A 24,008-nucleotide genomic window follows, 5' to 3' on the forward strand; every position below is an offset into this window, starting at 1 on the left:
TTTATTGTTAGGGGTTCGACTAGCTCTCCCTCAGGTGTAGATATGTCTTATCTTAACGCAAATTGTACAATGAGAAATTTTTAAGGGTCAAATAAAAAAAATAAATATTAACTAATAATATTTATTAAATATAAAAAAAGCAAATCTTGTGTAAGTTAAAACAATAAAATAAATGTAAAAATATACTTAAGGCTAATACAGAGATACTGTCACTTCTGGAGGAGAGCTGGTTATAGCTTCACATGGAAATAAATGTAGCAGCAGCATTGGTGTTGACTAAAGTGGTAGTAGCATTGATGTTGGCATGCAGTTGGGGTGAACACCACATGGGTAGTCCCACCAAAAAGGAAAACAAGACAAAGACCAATAATAAATAAAAATACAACAAAAAATCTTGTGTTAGTTAAAAGCCTAAAGTTAAATGTCTTATCTTGCCATGAGGTTCTAAAAATTAATAATTATAAAAAAATAGCAATGAAAAGGACAATATCATTTACACAAATATATATGAATTTAATTATTAAAACAAATTTAAAGTAGAAAAATGAATTAACCGAAAGATTCTATCTACATATACTTTTATTAAAACAATTGAAAAATTCGATTTTTTTAAAAATTGTTTGGAGGAACCTGACCTTAAGAAAAAACAATTTATTAAGAAATATTAAAATAAAACTACAGGAAAGAACATACAAAAAAATTAAAAACTTAATTTTTCATTATAACAGAATATTTAGCTGATAGAAAAGTTGAGCGAAAACTATTTCTGGAAGAAACATAGTAAAACAAACAAATGAATAAAATCAAAAGAAATTGGAATAAAATAATTATTATTTTATTGTATTGCAAGAAAAATATCAAAAATGTGATGGTTATAACGTTACAAAATTTACACTAAGATTATGGTATATACCAAGTTTCAAGACTATGTTCGCTCTTTTGTTGGCCACCTTTGACATGTTGACTCAAATTCAATAGGGATCTTACTTGGTCCAAGAGGGCTAAGTTTCAAAACTCTAGGAGCCTTCCTTCAACAGTTTTCGCAAAGATAGACAGACATCCAACGACACTGTCGGGTCCTTAATAAACTGTTACAAATAAACCATAAAACAATTTGAAATATATGTATAAATAAAGGGAAGGTTTCGACATCATAAATAAAACAGTGGTTGATCAGGTCTCGTCTCTACTAGGTGTATTAAAATCAACCGGATCTCAATCAACAATCTGAGATATGCCAATGATACAGTTGTAATAGCAGCAACACTTATGCAACACAGCAGATATGTAAGCTTTTTAACACTTTAGTAAAAGTGAAGTGCATGAACTGTCACTGGTAGGGTAATGCATATTTTTATAGGCCTGAATAAATAAAATGAATTAAAAATGGTCCAAATATATTTACCGAAATTAAACTTAATATTCTGGACAGTTGAGTGTATAATTGAAACTATTAAAGTTAAAATTTTCTCCAACTTTTTATATTATATTTGGTTTTTATATCTAATATAATATTTTTATTTGTATTTTTTTAATGTTTTCTTTTAGAATGTTTGAATTACTGATATGAACAGTGTCATATATTTAATACAATTTATTATTTTTCATAGGTCACGGTAGAGCCTTACATGATCTTAGTCCTGTAAGAATAGTCAAAAATCCAGACGGGTCATTAGCCCAAGCTGCCATGATGCAATCCGCTTTGGCTAAAGAAAGACGGGAACAGAAAATGATTCAGCGGGAACAGGAGGTCGATTCCCAGCCTTCCGGTAAGAATAAGAGTTGGATAGATCCTCTTCCAGAGGACGAATCAAGAATGATGGGCAGAGGAATAGGCTTACAAGTTCAAGATTTACCAGAATGGAAAAAACATGTAATAGGTATATTATTTAAAATTTTATTTTCATTGTTCTAAATGTCAAAATTGTCTGCGGTATTAATTAGACAAAAACAACGTAAACAAAATAATTGAGTTTACTAGTAACGGTTGTTTAGTTTATTATATTTTACAAATAAATAATCAATTACGAAGTAAATCTTTTTCGTCTTCAATCTCTTTGTCCGTTCTATTAAGTAAGATAAGCTATATCTTCTTTAAGTGTTCATATTTTTATATGACAAAACTTGTCAAATTATTGGTATCCTTTTATTGTCCATTATTATCAGATGTATTAACCATTTCAGTCTTATTATTTCCGTTCACTCTATTACTGTTTCTTTAGACGTAAATGTCTAAAGTTCGTTTTTTTTTTAAATGCAGATTTTGTTTAAATTTTAAACATCTACTGCTAGAATTATTCATTATGAATTGTAAAATACAAACACAAATTTTATGTGACTCAAAACAAATATTTTTGTTGCAGCATAAATCCTAGTCTTTTAGTTCGTTCTATCATGTACGATATAAATAATATTGTAGATTGTAGAGAATATGTTCGACTAAATGGATATGCGATCTTTTTCATTGGTTTATTCTATTGTAAGTTTCTGTAGTGTCTTCGATGTGGTAGAAGAATCTCATGAAAAATAATGACAAAATGATACTCTTTATATATATATATATATATATATATATATATATATATATATATATATATATATATATATATATATATATATATATATATATAACGTTTATAACATCTAAATGTAAACACTTAATTTTGTTTAAGGTGGCAAAAAATCATCATTCGGTAAAAAGACCAACTTAACAATAATAGAGCAACGTCAATCCTTACCAATATATAAGCTCAAAGAGGAATTACGAAAAGCCGTAACCGACAATCAAATTCTTATAGTTATTGGTGAAACTGGTTCAGGAAAAACAACACAAATAACACAGTACTTAGCTGAAGCTGGATTTACATCGAGAGGAAAGATTGGTTGTACTCAACCAAGAAGAGTGGCAGCCATGTCTGTAGCTAAAAGAGTTGCTGAAGAATTCGGATGTCGTTTGGGACAAGAGGTTGGTTACACCATTCGTTTCGAAGATTGTACTAGTCCCGAAACTATGATAAAATACATGACAGATGGTAAGTTTGTGTTCTTACATTCTTATGCCCTTTTAGATGTTAATTTAGGTTTTCAAATTTGATTTTTTCACAAGCTGTAGCGAATTTGTTACAATTATTACGGTATTAGGTAAACAAAGGATTTTAAAGGATATATTAATTTAGAATTATATACTAATAATATCCAAACAATCGAAAAACTCCTTTTCCCTAGCTAGAGAAAGTATTGTTGTGAATTTATTAATTGTTATGTCTTTATTTAATTTATAATTTATTATTTTGTTCTTATTTTAATTTATTAAAAAGCACGATAATTTATATCAACAATTTATTTGATTAATAATTACATAATTTATGTATCCGAACACTACAATTGAATCGCGACCGCGAATCTTCAAAACTAACTGTCCCTTCCAAATAAAATGTCCTGTTATATACGCCAGTACCGTTAAGCTAGAAACATCGACAGCCCTCTCGACTAGCGGCGAAATTATAACGGCAAACTGGTTTTTTCATCGACTCGTCTTCAGAAGTTTCGAACTGTTGTTTTTATAACAAAGGGTGTTGTCAGGTAGGCATTACCTAGAAAATAATCAATGAATAAGCATATTAGTGATAAACATGTTTACCGTTCTGAGTCATACGACACGTCACCATCTACCGTAGCAGTATGCATTAGAGCGTTATCGATCCACTAGACCCGTACAAACTGAGTTGTTACAGGACTTCAGAATTCTGGACTGGGTATGATGAATAAATGGAAGATGTTTAATAAGCCAGCTAGCTGAAGTACGACCGGTTTACAACAGACGGCTATTGACAGCAAAAAAAAACTGTTGACATCTTTTGTTTATCCAATGTTCTTTTTTGCCTTTCGTTTAGTCTGCCTAATTGTTTTTTCATCAATTCTAATATTTTTAATGTTACAGATTCTTTAATTGTAAAAAGAAGAATATTCATGTATAATGGAATTGTATATTCATTAATTTTCGTTGAAACTTTCCATTTATAAAAACTTCTAGCCAAAGTCAAAATTTGACTTTTTTAAACTGCCTTCTCCTGAATGGAAAATTTGATCAACATAACACATAAATAATTTGATATAAGGTTGAATGCTCGAATAAATGAACTTTGAAAAATAAAGGCAGCTATCGAGCACAGTTTTATTAAATAATGTCCAAGTACTTTCGCTCCCTAGAGCATCTTCAAGATGCCGACCAGAATGTAGATTCGACCATTTAAATTATTTTAAACTGTTTGTCCTTGTTTAGTGTAGTGTTATGTTCAACTTTATGTTTAGTTTTATGTGTATGACATTCTGCAATTATTGGATAGCCCAAAATTGACGAAATGCCCCTGAAGATGCTCTAGGGAGCGAAAGTATTTGGGCAAGATCTAATTAATAAAACTGTGCTCGATATCTGCCTTTATTTTTCAAAGTACATAAATAATTACTAAAATTACTAGACATTTAGGACTGAGTTATATTGAACATGAGTATATAAGAAGTAGTTTTCGAAATTTTGTTCATTGTTGTTGTTTATATGTGTCAAATGTCTGAAACTTTACTATTAATATTTTTCGAGATTTTATATATATTCAGGGATTCTACAGTATTGACTGACTTCCCTCGCTCAACCGTTTCCATCTCTCTCTGTTGTTCCATTCTCCATCATTTAGGCCTCTCTTACTCAATGCGTCGTCTACTTCGTTCCTCCAGGATTTTCGGGGTCGTCCTCTTTTCCTCCTTCCTATGAGGCTCCATTCGGCTATTCTCTTTATACATCTGCTGTCGCTAGTTCTTCGTACATGTCCATACCACTTTAGTCTTTTTTGTTCTATATCTGTTAGTATATCTGTTTCTATTGATGTTCTTTGCTTTATTTCGTCATTACTTCTCCTATCCATTCTTGTTACTCTGCAGCATCTTCGCAGGCATTCCATCTCTGTTGCTACTATCTTACTGCTGTTTTTCTTGTTTATGATCCAATTTTCAGCCCCATATGTCATAGTACTTCGCACTAATGTTTTATAAATCTGTGTTTTTATCTTCATATTTAGGTGTCTATCCCACCATACTGAGTTAAGTTGTCGATTGCTGTTCTTGTTTGTCCTAATCTTTGTGTAATTTCTTCCTCTGTTGTTGCCTTTTTCGTGATTATAAACCCCGAGTATTTGAATTTATCCTTTCCTTTGATTGTTACGTTGTCATCAATCTGTAGATCTTCTATGTCTTCTTCACTTGTAGATAGGTACTCTGTTTTCGCGAGGTTAATATCTAGGCCAGCCTTGGTATATTCTTCTTGTAGTTTCTTCATCGTGTAGCTGAGGTCGTCTGCAAAGCTTAACGTATATAGGTATTTGTTCCGTACCGGTGCTCCCATGCCTTCGCATTTTCTTTTCCATGTAGTCAAGGCTTTCTCTAAGTATATTTTGAATTTCGAGAAGTTTAAAATGTTTAATTTTGATTTAATGTGATTTTATTTTTAGGTATGTTATTAAGGGAATGTCTCATGGATCTGGACCTCAAACAATACTCAGTAATAATGTTGGATGAAGCTCATGAACGAACTATCCATACAGATGTTCTCTTTGGATTATTAAAACAAGCAGTCATGAAACGAGAAGAACTGAAACTGATAGTAACCTCAGCTACTTTAGATGCTGTTAAATTTTCACAGTATTTCTTTAAAGCACCCATATTTACTATTCCCGGTAGGACTTTCCCCGTTGAGGTTTTATATACAAAAGAGCCAGAAACTGATTATTTAGATGCTAGTTTGATAACGGTGATGCAAATACATTTGAGAGAACCTCCAGGAGATATTTTACTTTTTTTGACTGGTCAGGAGGAAATTGACACTGCTTGTGAAATTTTGTATGAGAGAATGAAATCTTTAGGTAAGTATGTTATTAATAATGGTAAATTTTTTATTATTATTAAATGTATATCAATGTTTATTTTATCACCAATAATATTCTTTCGAGAGGCATCGAGCGGATTAATTTTAACCTCACACCAGACTTTGGTCTGCTGACTCTTTCAAAGTATCACTTTTTTTAACTTTACCCAAGTTATACCAAACTTCTAAGATCTTTGTAGTCTACAATCAACGAAACGTTGGGGCGGCCGTAGCTCAGCGGCCAACATACTAACTAGTCTTCTAAGCCAAAGCGCACGAGTTCGATTCTCGGCACAAACAACGGCATTTTCATTTCTAAAAATAACGAGCCGTCCCCGTGCTTCGGCCATACGATATTATCCAGATTTAGCCATACGGCTCACACTTCCTCTAAGGGGAAAATTCACTCATCCCAGATACCTAGGGTATCAAGAGAATTGTGCTCTGGTGGGACTCTTCCCGTGTTATCGAGCCCTAGGGACTTGGTATGTTAGAGTATCTCTCAAAAATTTTCGTACACATCTGGACGTCGCGAGGAGTACAGCTTATTACGATATTATTATTATTATTAACGAAAACTTAATGTATAAGCTGCAATAAACGTTAGCCGTCAATGTTTAACGTACAACCAACGTTTCCGTTTTTTTACGCTCTTTTCATGAATATTGAGTTCGTCTTACATGTTATATGCTTCTGTTTTATCATGTATAATTTTGGCATATAAATCGGATATATACAACAGGAAACTTATTCCTGTACGCGTAATTCTTTTTTCTAATACCGCCATTGTTGGGTGGAGTTTTGTCATCCCTTTTAACTAAAATACCTAAACTCCTTTCTGTTTATCATGATTAGAGAATGGAATGTATGCAAAGTGCATCATCATCATTCTGAGCATATTCTATGGATTATGGTGCAGCCTCCCTTATATATTCTTTTTCATTTCTTTCCACGATTTTCTAATATTCGCTTTTCTGCGCCATGTACTGGCTTGTTTCCTTATGTCATAGTTACATCTTAAATTTGGACGTCTTCTTGGTCTCTTGACGCCTCTTGGAGACCACAGTGCAATTCCAGTGGACCATCTATTGTCAGTTCTTTTCGCTAAATGTCCCGCCCACTGCAATTTTAAAGATTCAATTATGTGGATTACATCAGTGACTTTGATTTTCTGTCTGATCCATTCTATTCTTTTTCGATCTCTCGTTGTCGTACCATCGCTCCATTGACCTTTGAGTGACTTTGAGTTTCGCTATTAGCTTTTTTTATAGTAGCAAAATTTCGCAGCCATATGTCATGATTGGTAGTATTCACAAATATGCTGATCTAATGCTTTTTTCTTCAGGTGAAGTGGCATCCTAGATGTGAATATAATTGCATTTTTACCAAAAGATGCCCATGCCAGTTTCATTCTTCTGTTGATTTCTGGGAGTAAGGAGCCAGATTTATGTATTAATTACCCCAGGTATACATACTCGTCTACTGCCTCAAGTGCAGTGTTGTTTATTATTACATCTTGGACATCCACTAGCTCGTTGTACGTGGTTTTCTTTTTGTCAAGTTCATTTTTAGGCCAACTTCATTACTAGCTGCATTTAAGTAGGTTTCTAAGTTCTTGCAGTTCTGCAGGATTATTAGCAATCAGAACGATGTCGTCTGCAAATCTTAGATGGCTGAGATATATTTTCTAGAGTTGCAGTGAAGAGCTTTGGTGATATTGCGTCTCCTTGTCGGACGCGTCTGGTAGTGGGAGTGTTCTCATAAATTTTTACCTTAATTTTTTGTTTGTCAATGCCTTGGTTGGTCAAAGCTTCTATTACTGCATTGGGATATATAGAATCGAAAGCCTTCTCGAAATCTATGAAGGTTGATGCTAGCGGTATTTCATATTCTTTAGCTCTACTCATTAGTTCTCGAAGCGTATGGATATGATCCAGGGCACTGAAAGCACTTCTGAAGCCGGCTTGCTCTCTTGGCTCTGCAGCATCTAATGCATTTGTTAATCACTTTTTGATGATCTTTGTAAATATCTTGTTACTAGACTGGTAGCAGACTTATAGGTCTGAAGTTTTTGATATCGTCTTTGCTACCTTCCTTATGAGTGAGAATTTTGTTAACTGTATTCCAGTGGTCAGATTTTCCAGGTTTTTTTGCCAGCGTATTTAAGCAGTTCCACTGTGATGCCATATATTGCAGCTGCTTTACCGCTTTTCATTTTTGTAATTGTCGATTCCACTTCTTCCGGAAGGACTTGTTATGATATATATTTTTGGTTACTGATTGCTCCTTTAAGTGTTTCATTTGCTTTGTATAGTTCACTGTAGAATTTAGTCACGAGTTGTATTATTTCATTTCCGTCTTTAATTCTGGTGTTTTCTTTGTTAGGGCAACGATTTGCTTCTTCCCAAGGATTAATACTTTTCTTGTTTTATTATAGTTTTTTCTGTTTTCGATTGCATTTTCTATTAATCTTTCATTGTATTTTCTTATGTCTGCCTCAATACTTTTCCTTATTGTCTTAAAAAGTTATGTGTATTGTATTCTCTGTATGTTGCTAACGTCAAAATCGTTTATAACGAACTTCATGGGACTGGTGGTTTTTGTACGTTGTAGCCAGTGTTCTCTGTAAGCGGTTCTATCAGTTATAATGAACAGGTTGATATAAACGATATTACACTGGTAGGAACAGTTAGTTCGTTGTACCTAAGTTTATGACGCAAAAATGTGTTACTTTATCTATACTTATAATATGTTATAATAACATATACATATCATTTAACATATGTGTTTATTGTACTTACGTAAATCTAAATATTTACATACATATATGTATAATATGTATTGAAATAAGTATAAGTAGTCAATAAAGTACATATACTCATAATATAACGGTTTCTCAAAGTCTTTGTATTATAAAATTGTAGACATACATATACTATTTATTTTTAAAAAGACAAAGAAAAATACATACATTTATGTATTAAAAAATATGTAAATACATTTTACCTGAATATTTAATGAAAAAAGTCTGTAATTTTTATTTGTCGCCTTCCTTGAACTTCTGAAAAAAACATTTTTTCAATTGATGTGGAAACAATTGATAATGATTCTTTCACACTCTGGGAAGTTTCAGCAGTCTGAATAAATGCTCTTATGGTGGAACAAGCAGCATACGCTCCAGCAACAGTAGGAATTTTTCCGAAATCTTCCAATTCTTCATCAGCCTCATCAGTACTTTGTTTGTCACTAGTTTGGTGACTCAGTACGATGTCAATATCTGACAGTTCTTCGCTCGTACTTATTTCGTCATCCACTCGTACATAGTCATCTGCAGAGCAGTCAGAACTGGGAAGGGAATCGGCATCTTGCAAATGCGTTTGTGCAATATCGTTGTATGCGATTCCTGATGGTTTTAAGTCGTTAGTTAGGCCGGAAAAAGGAAAACAGTTGATGATCGTTTCCTTCCGCACAGATTCCCATGTCTTTGATATCATTAGTATAGCGTCAAGAATACTGACTTTCGTATCGTCGTTATTCTCTCTCTTTTCGATGATTTTGTACACCAATTCTTTCCGAAAGCATGCTTTAAGACTTCTTATAACTCCTTGGTCCAAGGGCTGCAGTGCGGACGTACAATTTGGAGGCAGAAAAACGAGTTTAATTTGTTTTAACCTGTCAACTAGGGGGTGGAACGGGCAGTTGTCGAAAATTAAAATTATGTGTTTCTTTTGTTGTAAAAGTTCACTGTCCCATTTTATTAAAGTCTTTTCAAAAATAGCCGACGTCATCCAGGCTTTTTTTATTGAAATCGTAATCAATAGGGAGAGTTTTCACGTTTTTAAAACAGCGCGGCATTTTACTTTTTCCTATCACCAAAAGCTTCCTTTTTATGGAACCGGACATATTAGCTGCAACAAGAAGTGTAACTCGCTCTTTTGAGAGTTTACCACTGGAACATTTCTCCCCTTTAAACTTTAACGTGTGATCAGGTGTCAGTCTAAAAAATAACCCCATCTCGTCAGCATTAAAAATTTCATCATCGCTATAGCCGGACCTGAGTGTAGGCCGCACATTTTCAACCCAGTCATTTGTATTTGATCTGTCAACAACTGCTGACTCACCTGAAATTTTTCTATGGTCAATATTGTGGCAAGCTCGGAAACGTTGAACCCAGGAAGCATTACAAAATTCTTCTTCAAAATCACAGCGAACGCGTCAGCCTTTACCTGAAGCATCGGCCCACTCACGGGTACATTGTTTGCGCGTTGTTGTTTGAACCAATCGAGCAAAGCACTTTCAATATCACTGTGATTTGATGACCGAACGCGTTTTCCTTTTTCACACTTATTAAATTGCACAATAATTTTCTCCCGCCGTTTCATCATTCCAGCAATTGTTGAGCGTGACGTTTTAAATTCCCGGACAATCGAACTCGCGGAATCACCGGAATCGACTCGGCAAATTATTCCAAACTGATCCTCAATAGTAAATTGTTTCCGTGACATGTTTTCTATGAAGGCTAGACACAACTGAATTCAAATTCAGAAACTTTTGGCTTGGGCCAAATGGTGTAATATAAACAAAATTTTGTAATACAATGGACCCGTTTTGGAGGTCTAAATGTCTAAAGGACAAATAATCAAGTGTAGATGCAGAAATACAACACTACAATGTCCATTTTTATAACTTTACAGCATAGCACCTTTAAACTTATTCATTAAGATGTGGAAACAATATTATATTGAACATTATATCTACTGTCATTTACATCATGCGTTGGTTATAATTATTTATTATTTATTTATTATACAGTGTGTAAAAATGTCATAATTGAAAAAAATGGATGTTGTATCATCTGAGGTACAGATATGTACTTGAAATTGTACGCTGTAACCAATATTTTAACTGCTAGTGTTCCAAGAAATACGTTTGCTCTAACCGATTTGTTCATTATAAGCAATATAAATGCGTTTTTTGTATGTCATTTTATGGGACTTACTATTTTGTTTGTTATATCCGATTGTACGTTATAGCCGGTGTCGTTGTAAACGATTTTGACTATACTTACTTTCATTTCCTTTCTTTGTGTTAGGATTATTTTGGTTTTATCAGACAGTTTACTATGTTCATTTTGTTCTTGCGTGCCTCCGATTTCTTTGAGACTATCAAGGATGATTTACAATAATTGAGAACTGTCGATTTGGCCATTTAATCTTACATTAATTGTCTTCTGGTAGTGATCTGAGTTTTCTTTTAGATTGCTAATATTTATACCTTACTGTTGGTTTTGTTCTTTCTAGTTTCACAAATTTATTTATGTTCGTATTTTGAGAATGGTTTCCGAAGTGGAAATTGAAACGTCAATAAACTTATTTTAAACTTCAGTTGTGGCTTATACCCATTAAAATAGTAATTATTCTAGTTTCAGATCTAAGTCGCTGTATGTTTGAAATTTATTTATTACACTGACATCTTTTATTGTAGCAATCTTGTTGGTTAGAATAAAGCCAATTTCGTTGTTAGTGATTCCATTTGGTTTCCAAGTCCATTTTCGGTTCGATTTTTTTTAAAGAATCTATTTGCAATAGGCATGTTTTGGTAATGCTTAAGTGATAAGATAATAAGTGCATATAGATGCGTATATTGCATATTTTTGCTTATTTCAAACAATATTGCATATTTAAACAAAGTTTAAAATTTTTCTCTCTTTGTTGGAATTTTATAACTTGGATATGAACGAGTTCATTATCTATCGCTTATTATCTATCTGGACATTACTACCTGAATGCAATAATATAGGTTTTCCAAAAAAAATATTTTATTAGCATAGTAAGTCGTTGGTAGTTACCTGCTTTTAAGGATCTAATTATTTTGTCAGTTTCCGGTAAACATTTGTTTAAAGTCAACGTTGTATCGTGTTTAGAGTTTTTGAAGTGTTTGGTATATATTAAATTTACATATGTCTATCGTTGAAAAAAGTGCTTGGGTAAACTGTTTTTCCTAGTTAAAGCTAAGTGGAGACAAAGTATTTTACAAGGCTTGTTCCAAAATCGTAAGTTACATCTATTTTTACATTTCATTTCCTTAATGAGGAACTGTTAAACAAAAGCGTCGTGTCCCACAAAAGAATTTTTCAGAAACGTGTTTTTATTGGAAAAATTCATTTTTATTTATATAAAGACTGACATCAAGCATCAAAATACAAAAATTCATCAAATTGTAGGGAATTTCTTTTTACCGTTTTAACATTTTTTTCTTCTACATATTCTCTGTGAGAAGTTTTAAGTCACTAACATTTAAACACTGCGATTCATAAGTTAAAGCTAAACAAGATTGCATTAGGACCCGTTCAGCAGTGGATTCATAGACCCCTTCAAAATGTTCAAGATCAATATGAATCAAAAAAAGAAAAATGTAACTTCGTTATTCCTAACGAGGCAACACTAAGAAAGGGCAATGTGAATGTATTGTATGCCGGAGTAATTGAGAAGTTTCTTTAATCGATAACCACTTTTACGTAATTTTATTGTCGATGAAAGTACAGATTCGTGTGGTCCATATTTGGTGCATCTTATAATTGGCGCCTTAAAAGAGGATAAACGAGGAAAACCTTAGTTAATAGCTGCAAAACAACCGGACAAAACGAATAATATGACTGTAGGCCGTTTCATTCGGCAAACACTCCTCTGCTTTAATATTGTATCCAAGCATGGTATACGTCACTTGTCTTCTACCTGACATAAACAAAGTAGCAGAAGTTCTTAGAAGCGAATTTGATTAGTCAATAAATTAATTTCACACTTTAGAAAAGTATTTTTGAAAGCACCTTTACGTGTGAAAATCTATATAGAAAAATTACCAGGTGTGAGCTTGCATGCAGAGCCCGTAATTACAAGATGGAGAACATGGATTAAAGCAGCAATTTTCTACGCAAATCATTTTAATGCCATAAAAGATATTTTGTTAGATACTCATAATGACTCACAGTGTGACTGAAAGTCAAGAACTTTTAAGTAACGTACAAATTGCTAAAGAACTTAGGTTCATAAAAGTTAATTTTGGTTTTTTTTATAAATTAGGGATTCGGTTAATCTTGTCAACACTTTTTCTGCTCATTGCCAAAAAAATTACGGATATACAGGAATTCAAATTAGCAAATGTATTAGAAAAAAAATGAGGGTTTCGATTGTTTGAGGAAAGTTGTACGTTTTAACGGCAACTTTTCTGAAGATCTTACGACTTGGCAAATTAGTTTACTTTCTAAATTAAAATATATATCGTCTATATATCTCTATAACGTCAGTAGATGTAGAACGAACTTTTTCTGTTAAACATATTTTTAGTAATAGAAGGCAAAAGATTTTAGTTGAAGATTTTGAAAAATATTTAATTATAAATTCATACTGGACAAATATAATATGTTTTAGATTTTTAATTATAATATCAGTTTTTGTGTCATTTCATTTGTTTTTATGTGAAAAATATATATGTATTAAACATAAATGTTTGTATTTAACATTAATTACTATTTAAATGGGAATAAGCCACAATTAAAGGTAAAAATACGTTTATTGACGTTTCAATTTCCACTTCGGAAATCGTTCTCAAAATACAAACATTAGTAAATTAAACAAATTTTGTTTTATTTTTGAGTATTTTTAATATGCATTTTCATATTTACGCAAATTTAGAGAAAATAGCGGCATATTTGTAGTAAAAGTAATGCATATAATGCGCATATTTTGGTAATGTTGTGTTACATATTATCCGCCGTCTAATCATGATTGTATTTTTAGGTCCGGATGTACCTGAACTTATAATTCTTCCTGTGTATTCCGCGTTGCCTTCAGAGATGCAGACAAGAATCTTCGAACCAGCGCCACCTGGGAGCAGAAAAGTTGTGATCGCTACAAATATAGCAGAAACCTCGTTGACGATAGATGGTATCTACTACGTAGTCGATCCAGGCTTCGTAAAACAAAAAGTCTACAACTCCAAAACTGGAATGGATTCGTTGGTAGTTACGCCGATTTCACAGGTAATTTTAAATCAGATTTGGTTATACTTTTTTGATAGGATAGGATTTAGACTTTATAGATCCTTTTAAGCGTGTAACTAAATCTTCGCTACACTTACATTGATCGTTCAGAAAGTAAAGAACGTGTTGGAATAAATATTAAAAACAAAAGATATCAACACAAAATTTTATTTGCAAGGTCACAGTACCTTAGGCTATTTCTCAGTGTAGTTGCCTTCGTTGTCAAGGCATGTATTATATCTTGGGAATCAGTTTTTCGATGCCGGTGTTGTAGTCCTCTTCGAGCTCTTCGTTGTTTCCAAACTCCTTTCTACCCAAGAATTACTTCGGTTTCGGGAGCAGGTGATAATCGAAAGGCGCCAGGTCTGGGCTGAAGAGAAGGCGCTCGAAGCTTTCCCGTTGTAGACGTTGAAGTTCTTGCTGAGTTCTTGCCGATGTATGGGGCCGAACATTGTCGTGAATTAGAAACACCTTCGTCGACATGCCACGTCGTTTATTCTATATTGCACGTTTCAGTCGTTGAAGGCTTTAGCTATAGACTTCTGAATTTATTGTTTCTCCCCTAGGCATAAACTCTACACGAAATAAACCCTTACATTTAAAAACCGAATCACGCTGCGTACATTTGGCGGGATTTTTAGTGGGCGCCGCCATTTCAAAATGTTTTATAATAAAGACGACAAGACCTGGCACAATAAAACGAAACGACTACTAGAAACAACAGAGATGGAAAAACTCTGACGAATATCAGGGAAAAGTCTGTTGGATAGGGAGAGAAGCGAAAACATAAGAAGAGCATGCAATATAGAAGACATAAATGGATGGGTGACAAAACGGAAACAGGAGTGGAACGCATTAGTAGAATGGCAGAGGATATGATAGTACGAAAAGCATGAGATAAGTCATCAAATGGACGAAGAAGTATTGACAGACCAAGAAAAAGATGGTGCGATAATTTAAACAATCTAGGAGGCTAATATTGAAGAAGAAACAGACGTTAAAGCCTACATACAAGAAGGAAGAAGGAGAGGAAGAGAATACACATGTAAAATTTCATAAAAATCGGCATAGCCATTTAGAAAAAATGTGTAGAGTGACCACCCTTACCCCTTAGGGTTATGAAAAATAGATAACCTATTGGACAGCCATTTCGGAGAAGGAAGGTTTCACATGGCAACAACATGCGGTGTTCCCAAGCAGTTACCTATCCAAGTTGTAACCGCAAACGACACTGCTTGACTTCGGTGATCGAACGATAACCGGTATATTCAGTGTGATATGGCTACAATACTAATCTAATAATCTATCTTAAATTTGATTTAAAGTGAGAGAAAAACTGTTTTTGAAGTCTTTCCGCGCATTTTGTCTTTTACACAAACCTTCTCCTGATAATAACAAACACAACAAAAAAGGAATTGTCTAATTTGGTGCAGTCGTTCTGAAGTGATGTCTGAACAAAAAATTCGGCGATTCATTTTTATTAATGTAGATATTCCAACCGAAATAGTATTGACTTATGTCGAATATATTAATGGTAACATAAGAGAAACAAAAGGGAAATAGTACATAAAGAAAAAAGTTTCTTATAGAGGTAGTATTTTTTGAAGAGGCTTTTTTTTCAATTGTTGAAACTTTTGTGTTTAAAAAACAAGTTAGTATATAATCGGATCTTCAATAAGGACACCTATACAAAGAGAGTTTTTGTAGTTGCATTTTATTTCTCGTGATTATGTTGTTATAATGTTGTGTTGAATATCAAAATAGTGTATATTATTTATAATATACAATTTATGTTGCTTTAAATTATAGGCTCAAGCAAAACAACGGGCAGGTCGTGCTGGTAGAACTGGGCCTGGTAAATGTTACAGACTATATACAGAGAGAGCATACAGGGATGAAATGCTTCCGACACCTGTACCTGAAATTCAACGAACCAACCTTGCAACAACAGTGCTACAGCTTAAAACGATGGGTATCAACGACCTGCTTCATTTCGATTTCATGGACGCTCCACCGGTTGAGTCGTTAATTATGGCTTTGGAACAGTTACATTCTTTGTCAGCGCTTGATGATGAAGGATTACTAACACGGTTAGGAAGAAGGGTAAGTACTAATCTTCTTCTTTATGTGCATTGTCCGGTCTCCCTGACGTTGACACTGCGTATATATGTTCAGTTTCGATTGTTTTTCAGCATGATCATTGTTTTCTATCAACTTCCCTTCGCCCTTCTATCTTATCCTTTATTAGTTGTAAGATTCGATACTGCTTACCCTCGATTAATGTTACCTAGTTATGAAATAGATAAATTTTATGGTTTTTAAGATTTCCTGAATAACGTTACTCCTTTGTAAGTTTTCTTCGTTAGATGTGTATACCTGATATTGATCATTTTTATGTTTATGTCATAAGCAAAAAGCTTTTTTAAAGGGTTGCATGGGTTTAGAGGTTGCATGTCTTCATCACTATCTTTACTCTATCAATAGCTGCTCTGAAGTGTTCAATTGAACTGCATATAAACCTGTCCCTTAAATTTTTTAACCATGACACTCTACTTTTTCCGATACTCCTTCTTCCCCTTCCTCCTATTTTTCCATGTATTATCAATATATCGCTGTCCCTTCATTACGTGTCCCAGATATTGTATTTTTCTTATTTTTATTGTATTTATTATTTTGTATTCTTTGCCCATTTTTCGCAATCTTTTCGTGTTCGTTTTCTTCTGTGTCCATGCTATTCTAAGCATCCTTCTGTAACACCACATTTCAAATAACTGTAGCTTATTTCTGTGTCCTTGGTTCAGTGTCTAGCTTTTAAGTCCACATTGTAATATCAAAAACACGTAACATTTCAGAGCTCTTACTCTTAGTCCTAATCTAATGTATTTATTGCAGAGAACTGTTTTCAATTTTACAATCGCATTTCTTGCTATTTCTATCCTGGCCTTTATTTCTGTTGAATATTATTGATCATTATTTTCTAAAATCATCCAGGTTCTCAGGTATTTGTATTTTTCAACCCTTTCTATCGATATATCTTCGTTGTACATCCGATATGTTTGTTTGTATATTTGTGTTCTTTGTTATTATCATGTATTTAGTATTTTTTTTATCCATTTTTATCCACTTTCAGATAATAATGCTTCTTACAAAATGGATTCACTACATACATTGAATAGTAATGGAGACATAATACATTCCTACCTAACTCCTCTCCTGATTCCAATTTCTTAACTGGGTTCGTAATCTATTACAATTTGTGCTCTTTGATAGCAGTAATGGTTTGTTATTATTCTTAAGTCCTTTTTGTCTATGTTTTTGTCTTTCAAATTTGGTCCATTTTTTATGTTTTACTTTGTCAAATTCTTGTTCAAAATCAACGTAATAAACTTGCACATCCACATTCATATCCATGCATCTTTGAGATATCACATTAAAAGCAAATAACGCCTCTCTGGTTCCTAGTTCGTTTTTGAATCCAAACTAACTGTCATCTATTCCTTCTTCCAGTTTTTTATTTATACGATCATGTATTATTTTGAAAAATAATTTGAGAACATGGCTTATTAGGGATTAAATTTCCTTAAAGCAATTTCTAACACTATTGACATTTTCTTTCTTAAGCGCCTTCAATAGTAAGGCGTTTAAGATTATAAATAATGTTCTTTCTTCTGAAATATAGATGTGTCTATCCTGTGGCTTTTCTTTTTTCTATTTATATGGGAATAAGCCACAATTAAAGGTTAAAGTACTTTTATTGACGTTTCAATTTCCACTTCGGAAATCGTTCTCAAAATACAAACATTAGTAAATTAAACTATTTTTGTTTTTTTGTTACTTAGTGAAAAATTCTTCTAATAATTTAATTTTATCTGACTCATCTACATTATACATTTTAAAGTAGACGACTTTAAAATGATATTGCCACTATTGTTGAGTTGCGCTCCTGGGACGACTTTACTTATAAGATATTTTATTCGATTATATGAAATCAACTTTAACTTGAGAATATCCGTCAGAAAAGATCATAGCATGTAATTCGTCTTTAAAAAGACAAATACATGCCATGATGACAGTAAAATTTTCCTGTTAGTGATTCCATAGTAAATTATGAGGGAAAAACCAGGAAAAAAAACCTCATAATACTATCCCGACATGGTAAGTATTTGGTCGTGCATTTTTTCCCCGAATCCATCAATTTGGATCTCATCCACAAGAGGGTTTAGGAAGGATTCTTTTAAACACTTAAGAGTTTCTAAATCGCTTGTTGACTAATATGTAGTCAATCTGGTTTATCGGGTTTGTGCTTTTGTCTTCCGGTGCTCTTCACCTATATAGCCTTCTCGTTGGCAATTTATACCAGGTATTAGTTACAACCATGTCGCATTCCAAAACAGAAATCAAAACGTATTTCTCCGCGATCATTTTTTTCTTCAAGGCCAGCTCTCCCACCAAACCTTGTCTCTTTCCTTTTTCTATTTTCGCGTGGAAGTCTTCTAAAATAAATGTTTAATTTTTCTGAACATCATTTATTAGCGGTGCTCCGAATAGATGGAGAATATACAGATCAGGTCAAAATCATAAGGGGAGTGAGACAGGTGTGCATAATTTCACCACTGATATTCAATCTGTACTCGGAGCACATTTTTGAAGAGGCTCTAAAAAATATTGATGAAGGCATCTCAATAAATGGGGTGAAGGTCAATTACCTGAGGTATGCATATGATACAATAGTGTTTTCCACTACCATAGAAGGGCTGCAATACTTAATGAACAAAATAAAGGAAACAAGTAGAATAAATGGACTGGATATAAACACCAGCAAAACCAAGCTAATGATCATCAGCAAGGAAAACATAACTGAAGCAAATCTGTATGTGAACCAAATGAGAATTGAACGTGTTTCACTGTACAACTACTTAGGAACTATAATCAATGAGTCGTGACACAATACCCAAGAGATTAAATGTCGTATCGGAAAGGCAAAAAGTGCATTCTTGACTATGAGCTCTGTGTTCAAGAGCCATGACCTCACCCTAGAAACAAAAATAAGGCTCCTTAAATGTTACGTGTACTCAATGCTTCTGTACGGAGTAGAAACGTGGACATTGAAGGCGGAAACTCTATCAAAACTTCAGGCTTTTGAGCTATGGATATACAGAAGGATCCTGAAGATACCATTGACAGACAAAGTCACCAATGAAGAAGTACTGCGGAGGATGAACACAACCGCGGATTTGGTCAACATCGTGAAGGACCGTAAGCTGCAGTACTTGGGACATATGAGAAATCAAGACAGATACGAGCTACTCCAATGCATTTTGCAAGGTAAAATTGAAGGAAAAAGGGCTTCAGGACGAAGAGGAGTATCCTGGCTTGCTAACCTGAGAGCATGGTATAGAAAAACCTCTACACAGCTATTCCGTATAGCAACCAACAAAGTCATCATAGCCAGAATGATCGCCAACGTTCGGAACGGACAGGCACCCTAAGAAGAAGAAGTCATTTATTATGTTAGTTAGCTGTCCATAAAATACCTCTACTTCCTTGTCTTCCTTTTTTGCAAGATATTATATTTGTGGGCTGCATTTAATTTGGAGAAGTAGAAATATGTTGGAAATAGGAACAAAGTTTGAAACATACATGGTTATGAATATTCCAAGTCCATTTCTGTGGTTGTTGTCATTACGATCACTGCCAGAATAACATAGTGTTCCACTATTTCAATCACATATTCTTGATCCGGGTCATCTCAATTTATTAATGCCCACGAGTCTATTTTCAGCCCTTCAGTTTTCTTTTCCACGTTATCGAGTTTACCTGCGGCAAAAAGGCTCTTAGCGTTTCAGGTACCAATGTTAATATATAATTTCAAAACTATTCTGAGTCAGAAGATTGTTAACAGTCCTTGTCTATCGAAGAGCTGACAGTGACTAGGAACTTATTTTTGTTCGTTACTCGTCAGTGATATTTTTGGGAAGTGTTAAGTGCTGTTTTCCGTTGCCTTCGGTATCGCAGTATAACAGCCAGTTAAATAAGTATGTGACTCCCACCTGTGACTTTCTGGAAACAAACATTTTATACATGTAGTATAAAATCTTCCAGAGCCGTCACCCAATATTGTCCTATGGATCATATGTCTTCTTGCTTCTTATCCGCCTTCATCATCGCTGTGTATTCTTTTTAAAATTCTTTATGTTGTATCTATGGTTTTCTTCTTAGTATGTAGCCTATAATCTGCGTTGTATGAATTTTAAATTGCATTAAATTAAATTTTGGTGTGCAATTTTTATTCTTGTGCAACCTAAATGGCGAATGGGAAGGTCATGTGGTCGATAAACCCGGTCCATTTGTATTACATGTCTATGGTTTAGAGCAATGAACATAACCTATAATGTGTATTTGACACTCCATGTAAGCTTAATATATTGACAGTGTTGCCATTTCGACAATTTTTTCTTACTCTTACATCTAAAATTCAAAATCGGGCAAGAGCCCATAACATATGAATTAAAAATCGAAAATAAACAACATATCAGTTTAGGCACATCACCGTAAAAATTGCATAAATTTGCATTTAAAGAGATACATATATAATAAAAAGCATTAAAATTATATAAAAATTGAATAGTTTAGAAACACCAAAAAAGGAAACAGTTTTAAAAAGTAAACAGTAAAATATCAGTATAAATATAATGGATAAAAGTTTCATAAAATTGTTAAAAAAAAAGAAGTTAAATTTTTTTATCATTATCTATATGAGAATAAGCCATAATCCCTAACAATATTATTTAGTTTAACGTTTAGTTAATGTAAAAAAAAAATAATAATTTATGAATGCTGTTTTATATAAAGGCAAAAATTGCAGCTTCCCATAACAAAAAGCATTGAAAGCTTAATTTCGTTAAATTCTATATTTAAATCTTAAACATACGTATACATTATCCAAAAAAATATGGCAACACTGTTACGGTAGGTTATGTTCATTGCCTTAAACTAATTGTTAACTCAAAGATAATAGTTTTTAATATTTATCTTGCAGATGGCAGAATTTCCCTTGGAACCAAATCTTTCAAAGATGTTGATAATGTCAGTTGCCCTACAATGCTCAGACGAAATTCTTACAATAGTCAGTATGTTATCGGTCCAAAATGTATTTTACCGGCCAAAGGATAAACAAGCATTGGCAGACCAGAAAAAAGCAAAATTCAATCAACCCGAAGGTGACCACTTGACGCTTTTGGCAGTATATAATAGTTGGAAAAACAATAAATTTTCTAATGCTTGGTGTTACGAGAACTTTGTACAAATCCGGACATTAAAGAGGGCGCAAGATGTGAGAAAACAACTGTTAGGAATCATGGACAGGCATAAATTGGACGTAGTATCCGCTGAAAGGAACACTGTTAGAGTACAGAAGGCCATTTGCTCTGGATTTTTCAGGAACGCTGGAAAAAAGGATCCTCAGGAAGGTTATAGAGCTCTAGTAGACAGTCAGGTTGTTTACATACATCCTTCAAGTGCCTTATTTAATAGGCAACCAGAATGGTAAGAAAAAAAAATCGATTATTTAATTTACTTATAGAAAGCTGTAATTAATACTTAATAATGGTAATTTGTTTCCGCAGTTTATAAGCCGTGGTATAGAATTGTTTATTCCTGATCTTTCGTCTGCAATTGCGCAGACATTATTAAAGGCGATGCATCAGAGGACGAACCTCCTGTCGCGTATTGGTAATCTTTCTCAGTTGTCTTATTTATAACATTTTTCCCCGGGAAAACCCTGCTGGTTCGTCAAAATAGTCTTCTGTCACACTTTTGACGAATATTTACGCTACGGTTTGTCGTACTCTTTTTAAAGAATAGAATAGCAAATGAAGAAATACCAGAAGTTCTTCTGTGGAATCAGAAGTATGCAATAATTATTGAAAGCATATTAAGAAGAAAGTTAATAGCATTATAGCGAACCAGACACAGGTCTGGTTAAGTAAAGATACACGTATAGCGTGTGAAAGTACGGTATGCAAAAAATCTGATAAGAACTACCTGCCCCAAGGAGGGTAAATATAATATTAAATATAACACTGGCTTTGGTAAGACAATGCAAAATAAAACACACTAGAAATTTGTATGTTCTATAAAGAAGAAAATGTAACGTACAGTGTATAAATTACTGGACACGAAATAGAAAAAAAGAATGGAATAACCACATAAGCAGAATCGGGGAGACCAGTGTCGTCGAAATAGCAAGAGATAAGTCACCATTCGGCAGAAGAAGTATCAGATGGCCGCACAAAAGATGGAGTGACAACCTTCCATAGAGATATCAATTCGCCAATGAACGAGCAGAATTGCTTATAAAGATAAAAAAAAAGATGTCTCTTATTTTTTTTTTTTGTTCTGTCTAGTAAAAAATTTCGCACACCATGTTCAGATTTTAGGATCATATATTCGTTAACAATGCACCTTAACTTAATGCTAAAGCTGACCACTTGAGATTTTCGCAATTGCCTTTTTATTCTCTTTAAGGTACGTCACAATGTTAAAATTTATCGTCACTATTTCAAAACAAATCTTCAACTCATGATTATGTACTGTAAACTTTCTATTTTAATATCTAGTTAAAATTTCCATAGAAAGCAGTAACATTTTTCGCAACTGTACTTAAATGAATCCATGTCATAGTCGTCGGTTAATTTTTGTTATTAATTATTAATTAATGTCTCTGTTCAGAGAATTAAATTTCGGGAAAATTAAAAATATTAGAATATGCTGTACGTGCTGCCATCTACTCAAAGAATAAACGTTAGTTTATTTGAATGTCACTCATTTTAACTGCGGCGTGAACATACCCCCATAAACATGAGAACGATGATTTCCCGGTCGTAGGAATACTCAAAATTTAATTACACAATTTAGACAACTCTGGGAAAACCGAAGAAATTTATGAATGGTGACTTCAGAACTATTTAAATTAATAACGTCCAAAAGTTCGTAATATATTTTTCAGTGGAATATAATGGATTTATTATAATCACTGAGTATGTATTTAATAAAAAGTAATCATATTAATCAAATTAAAAATAACAGTAGTTTTCTTAAACTGAAAAAAATACATGGTGTCATAAAGATATACACTTTTGTATAATTTGTAAATATGTAATTGTACTATGTAAATATGTAGTAATTTGTAAATATTAAAATGAAACAATTTTCACTAAAACAACTTAAACGGCTGTAGAAATCATACAGTGCTTGTCTAGGCATTTGAAGGCTTTTGTCGAGCTCTTGAACTATATTAAAAAAGTCTGAATTATACCTAATAATTTGATAGTCTTCAGATTGTATGGAATAAGCTCGAACAGGTTAATTTATTTTTCCACTTTCCTCTTAAAAATATTATTAGAAACAAGAAAGAGTTATTCTTTCATTGGGAATCAGTTTAAAAAGAATTCCTGAATTCAATAATCTTTATTATAAAACATCACGAGAGAATCGAAGAAAAATCTAGGAACATACTGAATGACACAAGAACTTTCAAATGACACATCACGTGCCATATATTGTTATCTAACAGATGTCAATACAAACAAATGGGAACGATCAGAGAGAAGACTCCAGAGGCGGATTCTGTCTCCGCGCCAAATTCTCATCCAGAAGTTGTTCCGAGAGGAACAGATTCTGAGCCAGGTATCAAACAACACCTACCTGAAACTTAACAAAAGAGGATAAATGGAGCGTTAAAATGACCGCTGGGACATGGTCCACAGCAAAGCCACATAAATCCAAACGAGTCGCTAAAAAACCAAGGAACTTCATCAGTTGGCGCTACAGCCCTTCGTGAGCCTTGGCCTGCTTCAAAACATTCTTCCATCCTTCCCTATCGGGTGTCTGTCTTCTCCAGCCCCTCACTCCAATCTCCCTCAGATCTTCCTGTACATCGTCCAGATATCTGAGTTTAGGTCGCCCCCTTCTTCTTCTTCCGACCGGCCTGTTTAGCATAGTTATTTTAGTGGGATCACTCTCATCCATCCGCATAACGTGGCCCACCCACCTTAG

General features: G+C 33.5%; 1 protein-coding gene across 1 annotated transcript in view; it reads left to right on the plus strand.

Moving 5' to 3' along the window:
• Window positions 1-24,008, plus strand: part of pea (ATP-dependent RNA helicase pea) — a 36,728-nt gene that overhangs the window by 6,985 nt on the left and 5,735 nt on the right. The window contains exons 6-11 of the mRNA XM_072523511.1: window positions 1,611-1,880; window positions 2,673-3,032; window positions 5,502-5,912; window positions 13,711-13,952; window positions 15,762-16,055; window positions 20,992-21,497. Coding sequence (XP_072379612.1) covers window positions 1,611-1,880; window positions 2,673-3,032; window positions 5,502-5,912; window positions 13,711-13,952; window positions 15,762-16,055; window positions 20,992-21,497 — 2,083 coding nt within the window. The remainder of the gene's footprint in view (window positions 1-1,610; window positions 1,881-2,672; window positions 3,033-5,501; window positions 5,913-13,710; window positions 13,953-15,761; window positions 16,056-20,991; window positions 21,498-24,008) is intronic.

Source organism: Diabrotica undecimpunctata, chromosome 2, assembly GCF_040954645.1.
Source record: "Diabrotica undecimpunctata isolate CICGRU chromosome 2, icDiaUnde3, whole genome shotgun sequence".
Lineage (NCBI taxonomy): Eukaryota > Metazoa > Arthropoda > Insecta > Coleoptera > Chrysomelidae > Diabrotica > Diabrotica undecimpunctata.